Source organism: Belonocnema kinseyi, chromosome 6 (genome assembly GCF_010883055.1).
Source record: "Belonocnema kinseyi isolate 2016_QV_RU_SX_M_011 chromosome 6, B_treatae_v1, whole genome shotgun sequence".
NCBI classification, from domain to species: Eukaryota; Metazoa; Arthropoda; class Insecta; order Hymenoptera; family Cynipidae; genus Belonocnema; species Belonocnema kinseyi.
In genome coordinates, this window is record NC_046662.1 from 39,770,074 (window position 1) to 39,788,108 (window position 18,035).

The 18,035-nt window shown below is 22.9% G+C and overlaps 1 protein-coding gene across 2 annotated transcripts in view; it reads right to left on the bottom strand.

Annotated features, from left to right (window-relative positions):
* Window positions 1-2,752: 2,752 nt before the first annotated feature.
* The window catches only part of LOC117174505, a 31,613-nt gene continuing 16,330 nt past the window's right edge, over window positions 2,753-18,035 (bottom strand). The window contains exons 5-10 of one of the 2 annotated variants that reach the window (XM_033363684.1): window positions 14,440-14,657; window positions 14,119-14,352; window positions 9,999-10,135; window positions 9,770-9,911; window positions 3,185-3,324; window positions 2,753-3,004 (exon numbers count right to left, since the gene is read on the bottom strand). In XM_033363684.1, the coding sequence (XP_033219575.1) occupies window positions 2,899-3,004; window positions 3,185-3,324; window positions 9,770-9,911; window positions 9,999-10,135; window positions 14,119-14,352; window positions 14,440-14,657 (977 nt within the window). In that variant the 3' untranslated portion in view covers window positions 2,753-2,898. Of the gene's footprint in view, window positions 3,005-3,184; window positions 3,325-9,769; window positions 9,912-9,998; window positions 10,136-14,118; window positions 14,353-14,439; window positions 14,661-18,035 lie in introns of both variants that reach the window. The other variant, XM_033363683.1, reaches the window with a different exon arrangement.

Below are 18,035 nucleotides of genomic sequence, written 5' to 3' on the forward strand. Positions count from 1 at the left end.
ATTAGAAGAATTATGGAATTTCAAGAGAAAATGGAAAAAAGATTTTAAGACATTTTAAATGAGTTCCTAAAATTTCGAACAAAAAAATAGAAGATTTTAATTCGGATTTTAGAGTGAAATTGTTCAATTTTGCAAAATTAGAAAACTTTCGAAAAATTAAAAACTTGAAAAAAAATGTTAAACAATGTTTTGCAACATTAATTCGGAAGAAATTTATTAAATAAAAATTTACAAATCAGTAATTTTATTTCGTTATATATTTTGTGAACTAAAAAATAATATGGAGTTCTAAGAGAAGAAGGAAAAAGGCTTTAAAACATTTTGAATGACTTCCTAAAATTTCGAACAAGAAATTACCTACAAGATTTTAAAGTAAAATTGTTCAATTTTTCAAAATTAGAAAACTTGAAAAAAATGGCAACATCAATTCAGAAGAAATTTATTAAATCAAAATTTACAGATCATTAATTTTATTTCGTTAAATATTTTGAGACAATTTTTAATATTTTGTAAATTAAAAAAAATGAATTTTAAGAGAATATGGGAAAACATTTTAAAACATTTAAAATGATTTCCTAAAAATTCGAACAAGAAAATAGAAGATTCTAAAGTAAAATTGTTCAATTTTGCAAAATTAGAAAACTTTCTAAAAATGAAAAACTTGAAAAAATATGAAACAATTTAAAACAAAATGTAAATTTTCAGTGTTTGAAAAAAAAATCTTCCCTAAAGAATTTTGAAAAATTTCAAAAGAATGAAAAAATGTCTTAAGATTCTTGGAAAAATTATTTCTTATTTGGCAAAATGCATTTTAAGATACAATGGGAAAAGATTTGAAAACATTTTAAATGATGTCATAAAATTTCGAAAAAGAAATTAGAAGATTTTTAAGTAAAATTGTTTAATTTTGCAAAATTAGAAAACTTTCGATAAATTAAAAACTTGAAAAAACAACATTTTATACAATGTTTTGCAACATCGATCCAGAAAAATTTATTACATCAAAATTTACCAATCATTAATTTTATTTCGTCATATATTTTGAGACAATTTTTAATATTTTGTACATTTAAAAAAAAAAAAGAAATTTTAAGAGAAAATGGAAAAAGATTTTAAAATATTTTAAATAAGTTCCTAAAATTTTGATAAAAAATAGAAGATTTTTAAGTATAATTGTTTAATTTTGCAAAATTAGGATATTTTTGTAACATTAAAAAAAATTAAAAATATCAAGCAATTTGAAACAAAATGTGGATTACTTAAGATTTTGAAATAAAATGTTGATGTTTTTTGAAAGGTTATAAGATAATACACACTTTTTCTTTATTCCTGGGAACATTTTTTATGACTTTTTATTTTGAAAAATTAATTTTAAGAGAATATTTATAAATATATCAAGATTTCAAGACAATTTTTAAAAATTTTAAGAATTTAAAAAAAAAATAGTAAGAAAAATTCAAATAATTAGAAAAAAAATATGTGGAAGATTTAGAAGTTTTAAAAAGATAAAAAAAATAATTTTAAAAACGTAAATTTAAATTTTTTTAAATTTCGAAAATTATTAATATTTTTGAAAGGTTTCAAGAAATTTTCATTAACTTTTTTAAAATTAATTTTTAAAGGAAAGGTATAAGGATATGAAAACATTTTAAAAGATTTATAAACATGCCGAACAAATTGAAAAAGATTTAAAGGCCATTTTTAAAAATTTTTTAATATTAACAAATCTGAATAATTCGAGCCAGTTTAAAAAATATTGAGGAATTCATGAAATTTTTAAGAGATTAAAAATATTTTAAATTTCTACCACACTTCTAAAAGTCCTAAATATTTTTTAAAATGACTCAAATTTTCCCTACAATGTTCTAAAGCAAAAAAAGTTTCTTCTAAATATTCTAGATACTTTTCCGTCATTATAAATCTTCAAAAATCTTTTTTGATTTTCTCAAGAGCTTTAGGAAAATTCTATTTATACATAAACCCTAAAAATTAATAAAATTAAAAAATAGTTATTCGACTTTTTTATATGAAATTATTTTCCCCCTTAAATTATAATTTAACTTTTTTTTTCTTGACTGGAAAATATTTTTTGGATTAATTAAACTTTTTTAAAATAAAAATAAAAATATTTGTTATCTTAGCATTTCTTTAGTTGAAAATACAACTATTTTGTTAAGAAATCATGTAATTTGAAAAAAAACCATTTTTTTTAGACAGGAAATTAATCTTCTTGATCGAAAATTCATCTTTTTTGTTGGAAATTAATCATCTTGAAAAAAAACATCTATTTGGTTGAAAATTAACTTTTTTCTCAAAACTTCATATTTTCTGGATAAAAAATGTAACTGTTTTGTAGACAATTCGTCTCTTGAAATAAATTTAATCTTTATTTGTTAAAAATGCAACTGGTTAAACTTCAGTTTTTTTTAGCGAGGATTCCACTTTTTTTGTTAGAAATTGTTTTTTTTTCATGAATTCAACTGTTTTAATTTAAAATTAAAATCTTTTTTGGCTTCAAAAAATAACTTTTTCACCGAAAGTTTGATTTAAAATATTTGATATTTTCCAAAATCTTTTTTAATCTTCTTAAGAATATTAAGAAAGTTATATTTATGTGACATTAAAAACAAATAAACATAAAATATAGTCATTCGAAATTTGTATTTACCTCGATACGGAAAAACTACGCGCGCGATTGATTAAAAAAAAATTAAAATCCAAAGTTATGGAACGAAATAACATTGACAAGGTGTACATATTAAAAATGTTAATTGTTTATTTACAATAAACATTACGCTCAAGGTATAAATCATCAGAAATGTACATCCTTTCCTCGCAAACGCATTTTTTTAAATATATATTTTTACATTACGACGTATGAAAGGAAATCCGCATTAGTTAGAATTCCTGAAACTCTAGCTCGAATAACTTGTTTATCACGTCATCCATCTGCAGTTCATTTGACAAATCGACGATCAATTCATTGACTAGTTTATCAGCAATCCTGAGAAAATAAGGTCGGTATTAAATCGGTTTCTGGAAGAATCCGTCAATTATTTTTGAAATAATATAGTAGAGATATTCAAGAAAAATTTGCAAAATTCATTAAAATAATACAAGTATCAGCTCTGCAAAGTGTCCAATAATTAATATTAATTATTTATTTTAATTTTAATGTACTTACCAAGCTACGACGTCCCAAGGTTCGTTCTGAGATTTACTAGAGTACATTGGACTAGATTTAGATGATGATCGATACTCATGTCTGTATTCGAGAAGATGCATTTCAAGATCTTCAGAAAATCTCAGCTCGATTAGACCATCCTTTCAATAAAATGTATATTTTAATTGATATTTAAATGAAATCATCAAAAGAAGTAGATTATAAAATTAAATTGGGAAAATATCACTGGTATTTTTTAGTCGCACTTTGTTTAAAGTCTCAACAATTGTTTCAGTACTTTACGGCCAATTTTGAATTTCCGAAATCATACAAATTTATTTGTTAATTAATCAAAAAATTATTCTAATAATTTCAAACTGTTCAGACATTTTTTACTAATAATGAGAATTGTTCAGAATGCAAAAATGATTAAAAATTCCTTTACATTTGCAACAATTAATAAAGTCACAAGAAATTTGTTGGTAAATTAGTCTGCGATCAGTAGGATTTTTTTTTAAATTGAATTTAATTGACTGGACTTTTTCAGGGTGACAGCTTTAGTAAAAAAAATTTTTTAATTCGAACTATTAAATTTTATAAGCTAAAGAGTTCAAAAATTTCTGGTAACAAATATTTTCCACCGTCTACGTAATAAAAATGATAAAAAAATTAATAACTTGCCCCTTGCAATTAAGAAAAAAAATATAACTAAAATTTCCTCCGTTGGAAATCAATACAAATGTTTAAAATAAAATAAGTGCCTCTTCCATTTAAGAAAAACTTGAAATCCAACATTTTCTCCCTTCCAAATTGATAAATATCTTAAAAGTAAAAAAATGTTCCGCCTCCAATTCATAAAAAATTAATACAAAAAATTGCCTTGCTCCCAAGTCGCTAAAAATATCAGAAGCAAAAAAATGTCCCTCTTCCAATCAAGAAAAAAATTGAAAAATCGAAATTTCCTCCCTTCCAACTCAATCAAAATGTTGAAAAACAAAAAATTACACTCTTCCAGTTTATAAAAAAGATTGAAAATAAAAAGTTTCCTCCTTCAACTGAATGAAAATGCCGCCGTCCACTCAATAAAAATGTAAAAAAATAAATAATTTGCCTCTTCCAATTAAGATAAAAATGTTTTCCTCCGTTGGAACTCAATAAAAATGTTCTTCCAAATAAGAAAAACTTGAAATCCAACATTTTCTGTCTTCTAAATTGATCAATATCTTAGAAATAAAAAATTGTTCCGCTTCCAATTCATAAAAAATTGCCTTGCTCCCAAGTCGCTTAAAATCTCAAAAACAAAAAAAAATGTCCCTCTTCCAATCTAGAAAAAAATAAAAAATCGAAATTTCCTCCCTTTCAACTCAATAAAAATGTTAAAAAATTAAAAAAATACCCTCTTCCAGTTCAGAAAAAAGATTAAAAATAAAAAGTTAAAGGGTTAAAAAGCTGAAAATGAAAATGCTAAAAAAGTAGCCTCTTCCAATTTAGAAAAAATTGAAATCCAAAATTTCCTCCCTTAAACTCAATAAAAATCTTGAAAAAGATCGAAATCGCCAAATTTTCATTCTTTCCAATTCGATAAAAATCTTCGAAATTAAAATATCCTTCAGCCAATTCAACAAAAATTAAAAAAATTAAATTTTCTAGTCTGAAATTCGATAAAAAGATTAGAAATACCAAATTTTCCAGCCTTCAACTCAATCAAAATGTACCGAAAAAATTCCTCTTCCAATTTGGAAAAAATTAAATACAAAAATTTCTTCCCTTTCTTTTCAGAAGTACAATTTGTTAAATCGAAACGTTTTTTAAAACATACATTAATCCTTTTAAGTTAAATTATTTAAATCTTAAGTTGTTTCAAATTAATAATATTGTTCAGTTGCTTTTTATTCATTGAAATTTAACAGTTTCATTCACAAATTAAAATTTTTAAAAACTTATATTTTCAACCAAATAATATAATTTTTAACGAAAAATAATGAATTCTCAACCAAAAAAGTAATAAAGATTTTTCATCTAAAAAGATGAATTTTTATAAAATATTTTATTTTTCAGTGAAAAAAGATTTTTAATTCAAGAAAGAAATTTTTGTTTTAACTTAAAAAATTCGAATTATTACATTTTAAAAACTAAACAGTTTAAAAATTTCTGTTAAAAAATATTTACCGCTGTCCACTCAATAAAAATGTTAAAAAATAAATAATTTGCCTCTTCCAATTAAGAAAAAAAATAAGAACTGAAATTTCCTCCTTTCCAAATTATTAAATATCTTAAAAATAAAAAAATGTTCCGCTTCCAATTCATAAAAAATTAAAACCAAAAATTGCCTTGCTCCCAAGTCTCTAAAAATCTCAGAAACAAAAAAATGTCCTTCTTCCAATCAGAAAAAAAAATAAAAATCTAAATTTCCTCCCTTCCAACTCAAGAAAAATGTTAAAAAATAAAAAAATCGCCAAATTTTCATTCTGTCCAATTCGATAAAAATCTTCCAAATTAAATATCCTTCTGCCAATTCCACAAATTAAAAAAATTAAATTTTCTACTTTGGAATTCAATAAAAGTTAAGTTATTTTTAAGTGTATATAAAATAAATTCACCCTTCCAACTGAATAAAAATGTTACAAAATAAAAAATGACCCTCTTCCAATTAAGAAAAACCAAAAATAACAAAAATACCAAATTTGCCGGCCTTCAATTCAATAAAAATGTACCAAAAAAATTCCTCTTCCAATTTTCTAAAAAATTAAGTACCAAAATTTGTTCCCTTTCTTTTCAGAAGTACAATTTGTTAAATTGAAACGTTTTTTAAAACATACATTAATCCTTTCAAATTAAATTATTTCAATCATAAGTTGTTTCAAATTAATAATTGATTAGTTGCTTTTTATCCATTCAAATTTAACAGTTTAATTCACAAATTAAAATTTAAAAAAATTTTTAATTTTCAACGAAATAATATAATTTTTAACAAAAAATAATGAATACTCAACCAAAGAAGCAATATAAGATTTTTTATCCAAAAAGATAATTTTTTACAAAATATTTTATTTTTCAATGAAAAAAGATGTATCAGTCAAGAAAGAAAAAAAATGTCAACCAAATAGTTGAATTTGTAATCAAGAAGGATGACTTTTTAACAAAATTGTTGAATTTTCAACAAAATATTAAACTTTTAACCAAATAATTAAATTTTCAACCAAATAATGTAATTGTTTTAATTGAATTTAATTGGTTTTTCCCGACTGGCAAACATTTTCCACGGTCACTTAATTTTAATAATTCGAACTATTACATTTTATAAATCAAACAGTTTAAATATTTCTGGTAAAAATATGTGCTGCCGTCCACTGAATAAAAATCTTTAAAAAGAACAAATTTGCCTCCTCCAACTCAGCAAAACATTATTAACCAAAATTTCTTCCGTTTCAATTCAATAAAAATGTTTCAAATAAAATAAGTGCATCTTCCACTTACGAAAAACTTGAAATCCAACATTTTCACCCTTCCAAATTGATAAATATCTTAAAAATTAAAAAAATATTCCGCTTCCAATTCATAAAAAATTAAAAATCGAAATTTCCACCCTTCCGACTCAATAAAAATGTTGAAAAATAAAAAAAATTCACTCTTCCAGTTCAAAAAAAAGATTGAAAATAAAAAGTTTCCCCCTTGAACTGGATGAAAAACTAAAAAATAGCCTTTCCCAATTTAAAAAAATTGAAATACAAAATTTCCTCCCTTAAAATCAATATAAATGTTAAATAAAAGAAAAAAATCGCCAAATATTCATTCTGTTTAATTCGATAAAAATCTTCAAAATTAAAATATCCTTCTGACAATTCAACAAAAATTTTTAAAATAAAATTTGCTCGTCTGGAATTCAATGAAAATATTAAAAATACAAAATTTTCCAGCCTTCAACTCAATAAAAAATGTTCAACAAAAAATTCCTCTTCCAATTTGGTAAAAATATAAGTACCAGAATTTCTTCCGTTTCTTTTCAGAAGTATAATTGCGATATTCAAACGTTTCTTTAAACATACTTTAATCCTTTCAAGTGAAATCATTTTTATTTTAAATTGTTTAAAATTAATAATTGTTCAGTTGTTATTTATACATTAAAATTTGAAAGTTTCATTCACAAATTAAAATTTGAAAAAATGGAAAAATTTAAATTTAAATTTAGCACTCTAAAATCTCTAAAAAAGCCCGGAAAATGACCATGAATTGATTTAAAAAACCGGGAATTTACTTCTGATCGTAACAAAATTCATGTTTTCATTATTTTAATAATTTTTGTCAATTTAGAAAAGTGATTTCTGTTTTATTTACATTTGCAGGGCATATGAGTAAAAATAATTATAGTTTTTATTTTAGGACAGGAAATTTCGGTAATGGACGATAATTTCATTTAGAACAGGGAAGAACAAGTCAAAATTCGTCACAATTAAAAAGTTACTTCTTCCAAATTAAAAAAAAAAAGAAAATATTTCAAGTAGTTTTTAGAATAGAAGTAATATTTTGGAGAGGAAATATTTCTGAATTATAAGATAATTTTTTTAAAAACATTTTACGTTAAGAATGTACCTTTTTTTCTTGAAAATTCCACTAAGCGGTTAAAAGTTAGACTTTTTTTGTTAAAAATTGATTTTTTGTTGGGAGATTCATCTATTTGATTGAGAATTCATCATTTCTTAAAAATATAACTACTTCGTTGAGAATAAATTTTTTAACTAAAAATGTATCTATTCTAGTAGAAAATTTAATTATTTTATTTTTTGTTGAAATTGTATCTTTTTTTATGTCTTGTTTTGTCAAAAATTTTTAATTGAAAATTCATTGATTTTGTTTTCAAATTAAATAATTTTGTTTTTTAAATAAACGACTTTTTGGATTAAAAATCGACTTTTTTTGGCAGATAATAATTTTTCTCTTCGAATGTTAATCTAATTATTTAAAACTTCTCCTTTTTAGTTGAAAATTCAACTAATGCAGTTAAATATTCATAATTTTAGTTAAAAGTTCATCTTTCAGGTTGGAAATATATTTACTTGCTTGAAAAAAAACTGTTTTTTTTTTAATGGAAAGGAACTACTTTAAAGGAACTTGCACTATTTTACTGAAAATTTATTTTAAATTTGTTTCTTTTCTGTTTCAAAATAATTGTTTTCTTAAACTGCAAATTAAAATACTATTCAAGTTAAATATTCCATAACTTTAATTAAAAATTCTTTTCTTTTTTAAATTCGCTTTTTGATTGGTAAATTTATTGCTTTTTAATTAAAAAATTTCCAGCTAAATGGGTTAAAAATTGATTATTTTTGGTTGAAACAATATTTGCGAAAGATTTAAAATTGAATAAAAGGTTTTAATTTAAATGAATCTATTGATTTAAAATTATTTTTTAATTCAAATTCAATTCAGAAATAAATAATCAAAATATTGAAAAAAGAAATCTCTTCCAATTTAAAAAAACTTGAAATCCAAAATTTTCTCCCTTCTAAATTGATACATATCTTAAAAATAAAAAAAGTTCCGCTTCCAATTCATAAAAAAAAATCAAACAAAAAATGTGCTCGCTTCCAAGTCGCTAAGAATCTCAAAAACGAAAAATTTCCCTCTTCTAATTATGAAAAAACTGAAAACAAATTTTCTTCCTTTCCATCTCAATAAAATTTAATATATCCTTGTCCTATTTCAAGAAAAAAAGAAAAAAAATTAAATATACAAATTTCTGCCCTTTTTTGAAAGTACAACTGTGAAATTCAAACGTTTTTTTATCAAAAAAAAAACCAATTAAATTGAGTGATTTTAATTTGAAGTTGTTTCAAATTAATAATTGCTCAATTGTTGCTTTTACATCAAAATTAAAAACTTTTATTACAAATTAAATTTTTACAAATTAAATAATGAAAATTGTAAAATCTTATTATCAAAACTGTATTTTGAAATTCTTTCAATTGAAAGTGTATGCTTAAGAAACAGACATCAACTTATTTTAAAGTGTATATAAAATAAATTCACCCTTCCAACTGAATAAAAATGTTAAAAAATAAAAAAATGACCCTCTTCCAATTAAGAAAAACTTGAAATCCAAAATTTTCTCCCTTCCAAATTGATAAATATCTTAAAAATAAAAAAATGTTCCGCTTCCAGTTCATAAAAAATTTAAAGTAAAAATTGCCTTGCTCCCAAGTCGCTAAAAATCTCAAAAACAAAAAAATGTTCCTCTTCCAATCAAGAAAAAAATTAAAAATCGAAATTTCCTCCCTTCCAACTCAATAAAAATGTTTAAAAATCGCCAAATTTTCACTCTTTCCAATTTGATAAAAATTTTCAAAATTAAAATATCCTTCTGACAATTCAAGAAAAGTTAAAAAATTAAATTTGCTGGTCTGAAATTCAATAAAAATCAAGTTATTTTTAATTGTATATAAAATAAATTTAGTCTATTTTTTAGTCTGCTATTTTTTTAAAAGTAAACCTGAAATTTTTGCAAAAAAATACCTAGAAAATGCGGAAAAATAATTGAATTTTGAAATCAGACTTCTAAATTTGGCATTTTAAAATTAAAATGATTTTAATTAATAAATCTTCACTCACTTTTATAAAAGATTTATGTCTCTGATCCTCATTGGCTTGACACGATGCATCGATAAATCTGGGTTCTTCTTTCTTATCGTCTGCCGACCTCAAGCAAATCAATTGCATATTTTTTGACCCTGTTCGCATTCCATTGACGTTCCTGTAATATAAAAAAAAATGGTTGATAAATAAAAAATGGAAAACTTATAAATAATTAAATTAAATTCAGAGAACGAAGAAAGGATACCCTAAAGTCGGGGATTGACACTCATCACTTTTTCTCAAATTCCCTTTCGAATTATTGTTCTTCTGGTGCTTTTGAATAATTTCCAAAAGAGTTTCCATAGGCACTGACGAGAATGATCTGTTTTCTGAATCGTTCGGCTGAAAATGAGAAAAAACCAAATTAAAAGGTCAAAAATCTGGTTTTAATCTCTTATAAAGATAAAAAATAGTGTAAATAGTATCACAAATTTGATAAAATAGTGTCAAAATAGTGTCACTAAATTTTTCAAGTATTAAATTTATGTTTTTTCCGAATTCTAAAGTGTGATCCAAAATAAAAAAATTTTAATGGAAATTTAACTTTATTTTTTCAGGAAAATTTCCATTTTTCTAAACTAATATTTTAAAAGAATTAAAAATTAAACCTAATATTCATTTAAAATGTTATTCTTGATTCAATAAATGATCGAAATTTCTATATAACCCTCTTTTTCTCGTTTTTCACTTAAATGGGAAAGAAATATATTAGAAATTAATAGAATTAGTCTTTTTTGGTTAAAAATTTGATTAAATATTTGGTTCAAAATTGAAATAAATTGTTGAAAATTCGTATTTTTGACTTGTAAACTCAACAATTTGATTCAATATTGAATTAATTGGCTCGAAATTCAATAATTTTGTTAAAGTCATATTTCTTCGTTGAGTATTGAACTGTTCTGTCAAAACTTCGTCTTTTTGGCTTGAAAATTTAACAGTTTGATTTCAATTATTTTCTTTTTTTGAGTAACAAATTTTTTAGTTCAAAAATGATCTCTTGCTGTAAAAATTAATCTGTTTTGTTTAAAAATGCAATTTTTTGTTGAAAGTTCCAATGTTTTGTAGAAAATTCAAATTTTCGGCTCAAAAATTAAACAAATCAACAGAAAACTCAACTATTTGTTTCAAAATTGAATTTGGTTAACAATTAATTTTTTAAAGTAAATAATTCAAGCAGTTGTTGAAAATACATTTTTGTTAGTTAAAATGCACTGTTTTTTATTTAAAACAAACATATTTTTAATTGAAATATCAAATATTCCATTTTTCGTTAAAAATTTAACTCCTTGGTTGAAAGTTGAACTATTTCCTTAAAATTTCATTTTTTTTTGTTGAAGATTAAAAATTTTGGGTTGAAAATTCGTTCTTTTTGTTCAATAAAAATTAACTTTTTCAACTGAAATTTGAACTTTTTTGTTGACAATTAAACTGATTGGTAGAAAATTAACTTTTTTTGTTGAAAATTTATATTCTTGGATTTAAAATTTAACGGTTTTGTAGAAAATTCGTCTCTTTGACTTCAAAATTCAACAATTTAATAGAAAGTTAAAATATTTAGTACAAATTAAAACTATTTTGTTGAAAGTTCATCTTTTTCATTGAAAATTTATTCTCTTGAACGAAAATTTAACGACTCAGTTTTTGGTTAAATATTGATATTTTTAAGTTTAAAAATTGAACTGTTTAATTGAAAAATTCGTTGAAAAATGGTCTGGTTCGGTGGAAAATTATTCTTCTTGGTTGAAAATTCATCTATTTGATTAAAAATGTATGCATTTAAAAAAAAAATTCTTTTCTGGTCAAATATTACATTTTTCGTTGAAAATTTACCTTCAGGTTGAAAATTTCACCCCATGGTTGAAAGTTGAACTACTTCCTTAAAATTTCATTTTTTTGTTGGAGATTAAACATTTTGGGTTGAAAATTCGTTCTTTTTGTTCAATAAAAATTAACTTTTTCAACTGCAATTTGAACTTTTTTGTTGACAATTAAACTGATTGGTAGAAAATGAACTTTTTTTGTTGAAAATTTATATTCTTGGGTTTAAAATTTAACGGTTTTGTAGAAAATTCGTCTTTTTGACTTCAAAATTCAACAATTTAATAGAAAGTTAAAATATTTAGTACAAATTAAAACTATTTTGTTGAAAGTTCATTTTTTAAAATTGAAAATTTATTCTCTTGAACGAAAATTTAACGACTCAGTTTTTGGTTAAATATTGATATTTTTAAGTTTAAAAAGTGAACTGCTTAATTGAAAAATTCGTTGAAAAATTGTTTGGTTTGGTAGAAAATTAATATTTATTAAAATTAATTTTTTTATTGAAATATGAACTATTATATTTTTCGTTGAAAATTTATCTTTTTAGGTTGAAGATTTAATTCCTTGTTTTTTGTTTTTTAAAAATGAACTTTTTTTGAAAATTCTTATTCTCGGGTTTACAATATATATCTATTTTGTAGAAAATTAATTTTTTTATCGAAAATTAATTCGTTCAAATAAAAATTTAAATACTTCATTTTTAGTTAAATATTTACTTTTTAAGATTAAATATTCAACCAAGAGATTACAAAATTATGAAATTTGTTAAAAATTCATCTCAGGGTGGCCGCTTTAATCGAAGAATAAAATTCTCGGTCATTTCCCGGGTTTTTTCCCGTTTTACAAACATTTTTCACGGCCAATGAAATTTAAAAAATCGAACTCTATTCTAAACATTTTTCCATTTAAAGTAATAAACAACAAACAACAAATTAAAGCATTCAAAATAAAACTTTTTAATTTCAAACTTTTAAAATTGAAGTTCTTAATTTAGAAGTTAAATTAGTTTTATCTTGAAAAGTTCAAACATCCTTGAAAAGCTTTACAATTTTCTTTCAAAATCTTGAGAAATCTAGAAGTGTTTTTTGATTTTTTCAAATTGCAAATTATTTAAAAAATTTTGTTCAGAAGTTTTAAATATATTTTAAAATGAATTTAATTTTTTTTACAACTTTTAAAAAATCCTGCAAATTAAAAAAAATCCTTCAAATTTGAATTTATAAATAACAATAGAACACTTATTATTTATAAAAAAATTATAGTAATTTTAAGAGATATTTAGAAGTTTTAAAATGATTTAAATTAAATTTAGAACTTAAAATGATTTCGTATAATTTAAACGAAGTTTAAAAGTTTTCGTACCGCAATTTTGGTGCAAATACTAACAGCCGAATTATAGAAATGTCGATTTTTGCGACTGTCAAAAAAATGTAGTGCCTTCTTAAGAATTGCTAAATACTTCAAAAGAATAAAAACATTTTCTTAAGATTGTTAGGAACATTGAAAAGAATTTTTTATTCAAGAAATTATTGTAACAGAAAACTTAAAAAGATTTTAAGAGATTAAAAAAATGATCGAAAAAGAACCAGGAAGATTTTAAGGATTTGTTTTTTAATTCGCAGGATTTTCCAAAAATTGTAGGAAAAAATCGTTTAATTTAAAAATATATTTAGAAGTTCTGAAAAAATATGCTAACACACTTCGTTTAAATTACTTGAAATCATTTCAAGTTTTTAATTAATTTTGAATCTTTTGAAAACTTCTAGATATGTCTTAAAAATACTCAAATTTTTTCTACCAAAAATAAGTGTTCAATTGTTATTTATATGTCCAGATTTAACAATTTCACGAAAAAATTAAACATTTCTTAAATAAAATAATTAAAATTGTTCTCTTTTAAATACTTGGTTTCAATTTACTCGTCTTAAGTGAACAATGAAATATTGCTAAATATTAAATACTTATTCTTTTTCTAAATTAAAAAATATCAAATTAAATAGCTTAACAATTGATTCATTTAGACAAATTAATAGAAATAATATATGCATTAGCAACATTTATTTATTGAATTTAATATAAAAAATAATAAAAGGGAAGGCCTAAAATTTTGAATTAAAAATATTTTATTGATAAATCATTAAAATTTTTATTTAAAAATAAAATTATCGGAATAAATCTCTCGGTTTTTCGCGGTCCCAGAAAATTCCCGGTATCTAATAAACCGGTATCTAATAAACCCTGCATCTGTTTTGGTAGAAAATTAATCTTTTTGGTTAAAAATTTATGTACTTTGTTGAAAATTCGTCTTTTCTGTTAGAAAATTTATGGATTTTGTTGATAGTTAATCTTCTGAGTGGAAAAATTCAACTGTTTTGTAAAAATTAATCTTTTCGGTTAGAAATGTAACTGCGAAATATTATTTTAGCCAGTTAGCGAAGAAAATCCAAAATATTTTAATTGAATCTTATTATTTTATAAATTCATAAAAAAAAAACTGTACTTACATTACGCCCAATAAGGGACATTAAATCTGCTATTACGGGCACTAAATTAGACAAGTGTTCTTCAGTAATCTGAGTAACTTTCTTAGTTAATTCTTTTTCATTTGGAAGAGAAGTGAATTTACTGCACTTTTCGGAATTTTGAAAATTGTGAGATCTTGCAGAAAGTCTCTGAACTTTAGATTGTTGATCCAAGCAGAGGTTTTCAAACCTCCTGTGTGTTTCGATACTACTACCCTGAAAAAAAAACTTAATTTAATTTTTCCTGTAAAGTCCAAATATTGAAAATATGATAAACTCCTAGAAAAAAAATGTTACTCTTACTGCGTCTGAATCAGTCGACACAATAATTTCCATCATCGTTTTAATATCGTCCTCTTTCGGTGGTATGCTAATTTTTGTCACTCCGTTTCTAATCACCTCTTTAGAAGACTTATGAGTAACAGGACTAGGATGTAGAAACTCAGGTGTTTGCGGTCGATTATTGTAAATTGGTTTTAAATTACTTATGCTATTTCGCTTCTTTTCCTTTTGTGAAAGGCCTACTGGAAAAACGATTATTAATGCATATTTAATTTAAAATATTTAAATTTTCAGGAATCACAGTCGGTCTCTTTTTTATCTAATTAACTTTTTTTCTCACTAAAATTTAAAAAATGCCCTAAATCGCTTAAAATAATTTGGACCCGAAGATTTTTTCGCAAAAATAGGAGAATGAATTCTTTTAAATAAAATTCATGCGAGATGTAATATTAAATTAAAATTAGAACTCTCTTGTTAAAAATTAATATTTTTCGTTTAAAAATGCAAATTTTTTGTTGAAAGTTCCACTGTTTTGTAGAAAAATCGTATTTTTGGCTCAAATATTCACCAATTTAGCAGAAAATTTCACTATTTGGTTGAAAATTGATATGATTTGTTGAAAATTCGTCTTTTTGGTGAAAAATCCATTGTTTAGATTAAAAATGGAACCCTATGGTTGAAAGATGAACTACTTTCTGAAAAGTTCATTTTGTGGTTGAAAATTCATAATTATAGAAATTAAATTATTTTGATGAAAATTCAACTTATTGGTAGAAAGTTAACTTTTCTGTTGAAATTTCATATTCATGGGGTGAAAATTCAACTGTTTTGTAGAAAATTCGTCATTCGGAATGAAAATTCGACAATTTGAGTTCAATTGTTTCTTCTTTGAATAACAAACTTTTTTTATTTAGAAATTCAATTATTTTGTCGGAGCTCATCTTTTTTGTATTTCAAAATTAATCTCTCCCTGTATAAAACGAATCTTTTTTTGCTTAAAAGTTTAACAGTCTATTTCAAAATTAATTAGTTTCGGTTTAAAAATTAACTTTTTTTTAATTTGCATTTTCGGGTTGAAAATTCAACTGGATTGAAGAAAATTTGTATATTTGGCTCGAAAATTCATCATTTCAGTAGAAAACTGAAATGTTTAGTTAGAAATTTATGAATTTTGTTAAAAATTCATATTTTTTGGAAGAAAATCCATTTTTAGTTGACAATTCAACTGTTTTGTTGAAAATTCGTCTTTTTTTGGGCTGAAAATTAATCTCTTTCTGTGAAAATTAAATCTTTTTTTACCTGAAAATTTAATTGTCTAGTTAAAAACTGATCTGTTGCTGTAAAAAATTTTTCGCGAAAATAGGGAAATGAATTCTTTTAAATCAAATTCATGCAAGAAGTAATATTAAATTCAAATCGACAGTATTTCAAGTAAAAATATTGCATTTTCATCAATATAGATAAATTTTTAACTAAATAGTTAAATTTCCAACCAAAGAAATGATTTTTATATTAAAATAATGAATCTTCCACAACAAAAATTAAGTTTTAAGAAAGGAGTTCCACTTTTTATCATATAGTTGTATTTACAACCAAAAAATATGAATTCTTAACGAAAAATGTAATAGTTGATACTTAAAAAAATTTTTTTAATTCAAATAAAAAATAATGCAGTGCATCCAAAAAGACAAATTTACAAAATAGTTGATTTTTCAACCAAACTATTGAATGTTCGAGCCAAAAGGATGAATTTTCGACAAAAAAGTTGAAATTTCCGACCGAAATTAAGAATATTCAACAAAAAAGTGTTTTTTTTTTAAAACAAATAGTTAAATTGGCTAAGAAAACAGTTAAATTATGAAACCTGAAGAGATGAATTTATAACCAAAAAAGTAATAATTGGTATTCAAAATAAAAAAGATTTTATTTTTAAATATAAAATAGTTTAATGCATCCAAAAAGGACAACTTTTCAACAAGATAGTTGGTTTTTCAAAGAACCTATTGGATTTACAAGCCACAAAAAAAAAGAAATTTCTACTAAAGGGATGAATTTTCAACATAAAAATAAATCAATTCTCAACGAAAAATGTAATAGTTGATATTTAAAACAAAAAATATCTTTAATTCAAATAACAAATAGTGCAGTGCATCCAAAAAGACAAATTTACAAAATAGTTGATTTTTTTAAACCAAACTATTGAATTTTCATGACAAAAGGACGAATTTTCGAAAAAAGAGTTCAAATTTCAACCCGAAATTAAGAATACTCAACAAAAAAGTTTTTTTTAACCAAATAGTTGAATTTTATAAGAAAACAGTTAAATTATTAACCTGAAAAGATGAATTTCTAGCGATAAAAGTAACAGTTGATATTTAAAATAAAAAGATTTTAATTTTGAATAAAAAATAGTTTAATGCATCCAAAAAAGAAAAATTTTCAACAAAATAGTTATTTTGCAACCAAACTATTGAATTTACAAACCAAAAAAAGGAAATTTCAACAAAAACAGATGAATTTTCAACAACAAAATTCTCAACGAACAATGTAATAGATGATATTCCAAACAAAAAAGATTTTAACTTCTAATTAATGAAAGCTTTAGTTCGTCCAAAAATACGAATTTTCAATCAATAGTTAAATCCTCAACCAAAACAGATTAATTTTTAACCAGTAATATTTTTAACCAAAAAATATGGTACATCTACCAAAAGAGATAAATTTTAAAATAAAAAAGATGACATTTCAACGAAATAATTGAATTTTTAACCAAAAAATATTTTTCAGCCAAGAGAGGAAAAAAATTTTAACCAAATTTTAGCAGTTTTTTTTTAGCAAAAGAGATCAATTTTCTACAAAATAGGTAATTTCAACCAAATAACTGAATTTTAACCAAAAAAGATTTTCCAGACAAGAAAGAAAAAAAAGTCTATCAAATTGTTTAATTTTCAAATCAGAAGGATGAATTTTCTAGCAAAATGTTGAATTTTAAATTTAAAAGGATGACATTAAAAAAAAAAGAGAAGAAAATTCTACAAAAAAATGACATCCAACCAAAACAGATTAATTCTCAGAAAAAAAGTAATAGATGATATTTCAAACAAAAAAATTTAATTTCCACTAAAATGGTTAAATTCTTAACCAAACCATATTATTTTTCAACCAAAAAGTGGCATTTTTAACCAAAAAATATAATATTTCTACTAAAAGAAATAAATTTTCAAACTAAATGGACGACTTTTCAACCAAATAATTGAATTTTTAACCAAAAAATATTTCTCAGTCAAGAAAGGAAAAAAAATTAACCAAATTGTAGAATTTTTGAGCAAAAAAGAATATTTTTCCAAACAACAATTGAATTTTTAAACCGATATTACGAATTTTCTACAAAATAGGTACATTTCAACCAAATAATTGAATTTTAATCAAAAAAGATTTTCCAGACAAGAAAGAAAAAAAGTCTAATCAAATTGTTTAATTTTCAAGCCAGAAAGATTAATTTTCTAGCAAAAACTTGAATTTTCAACAAAATTATTGAATTTGCAACAAAATAATAAAATTTTTAACTAAATAATAATATTTTTAACACAAAGTAAAGAAGAAAAATCTACAAAAAA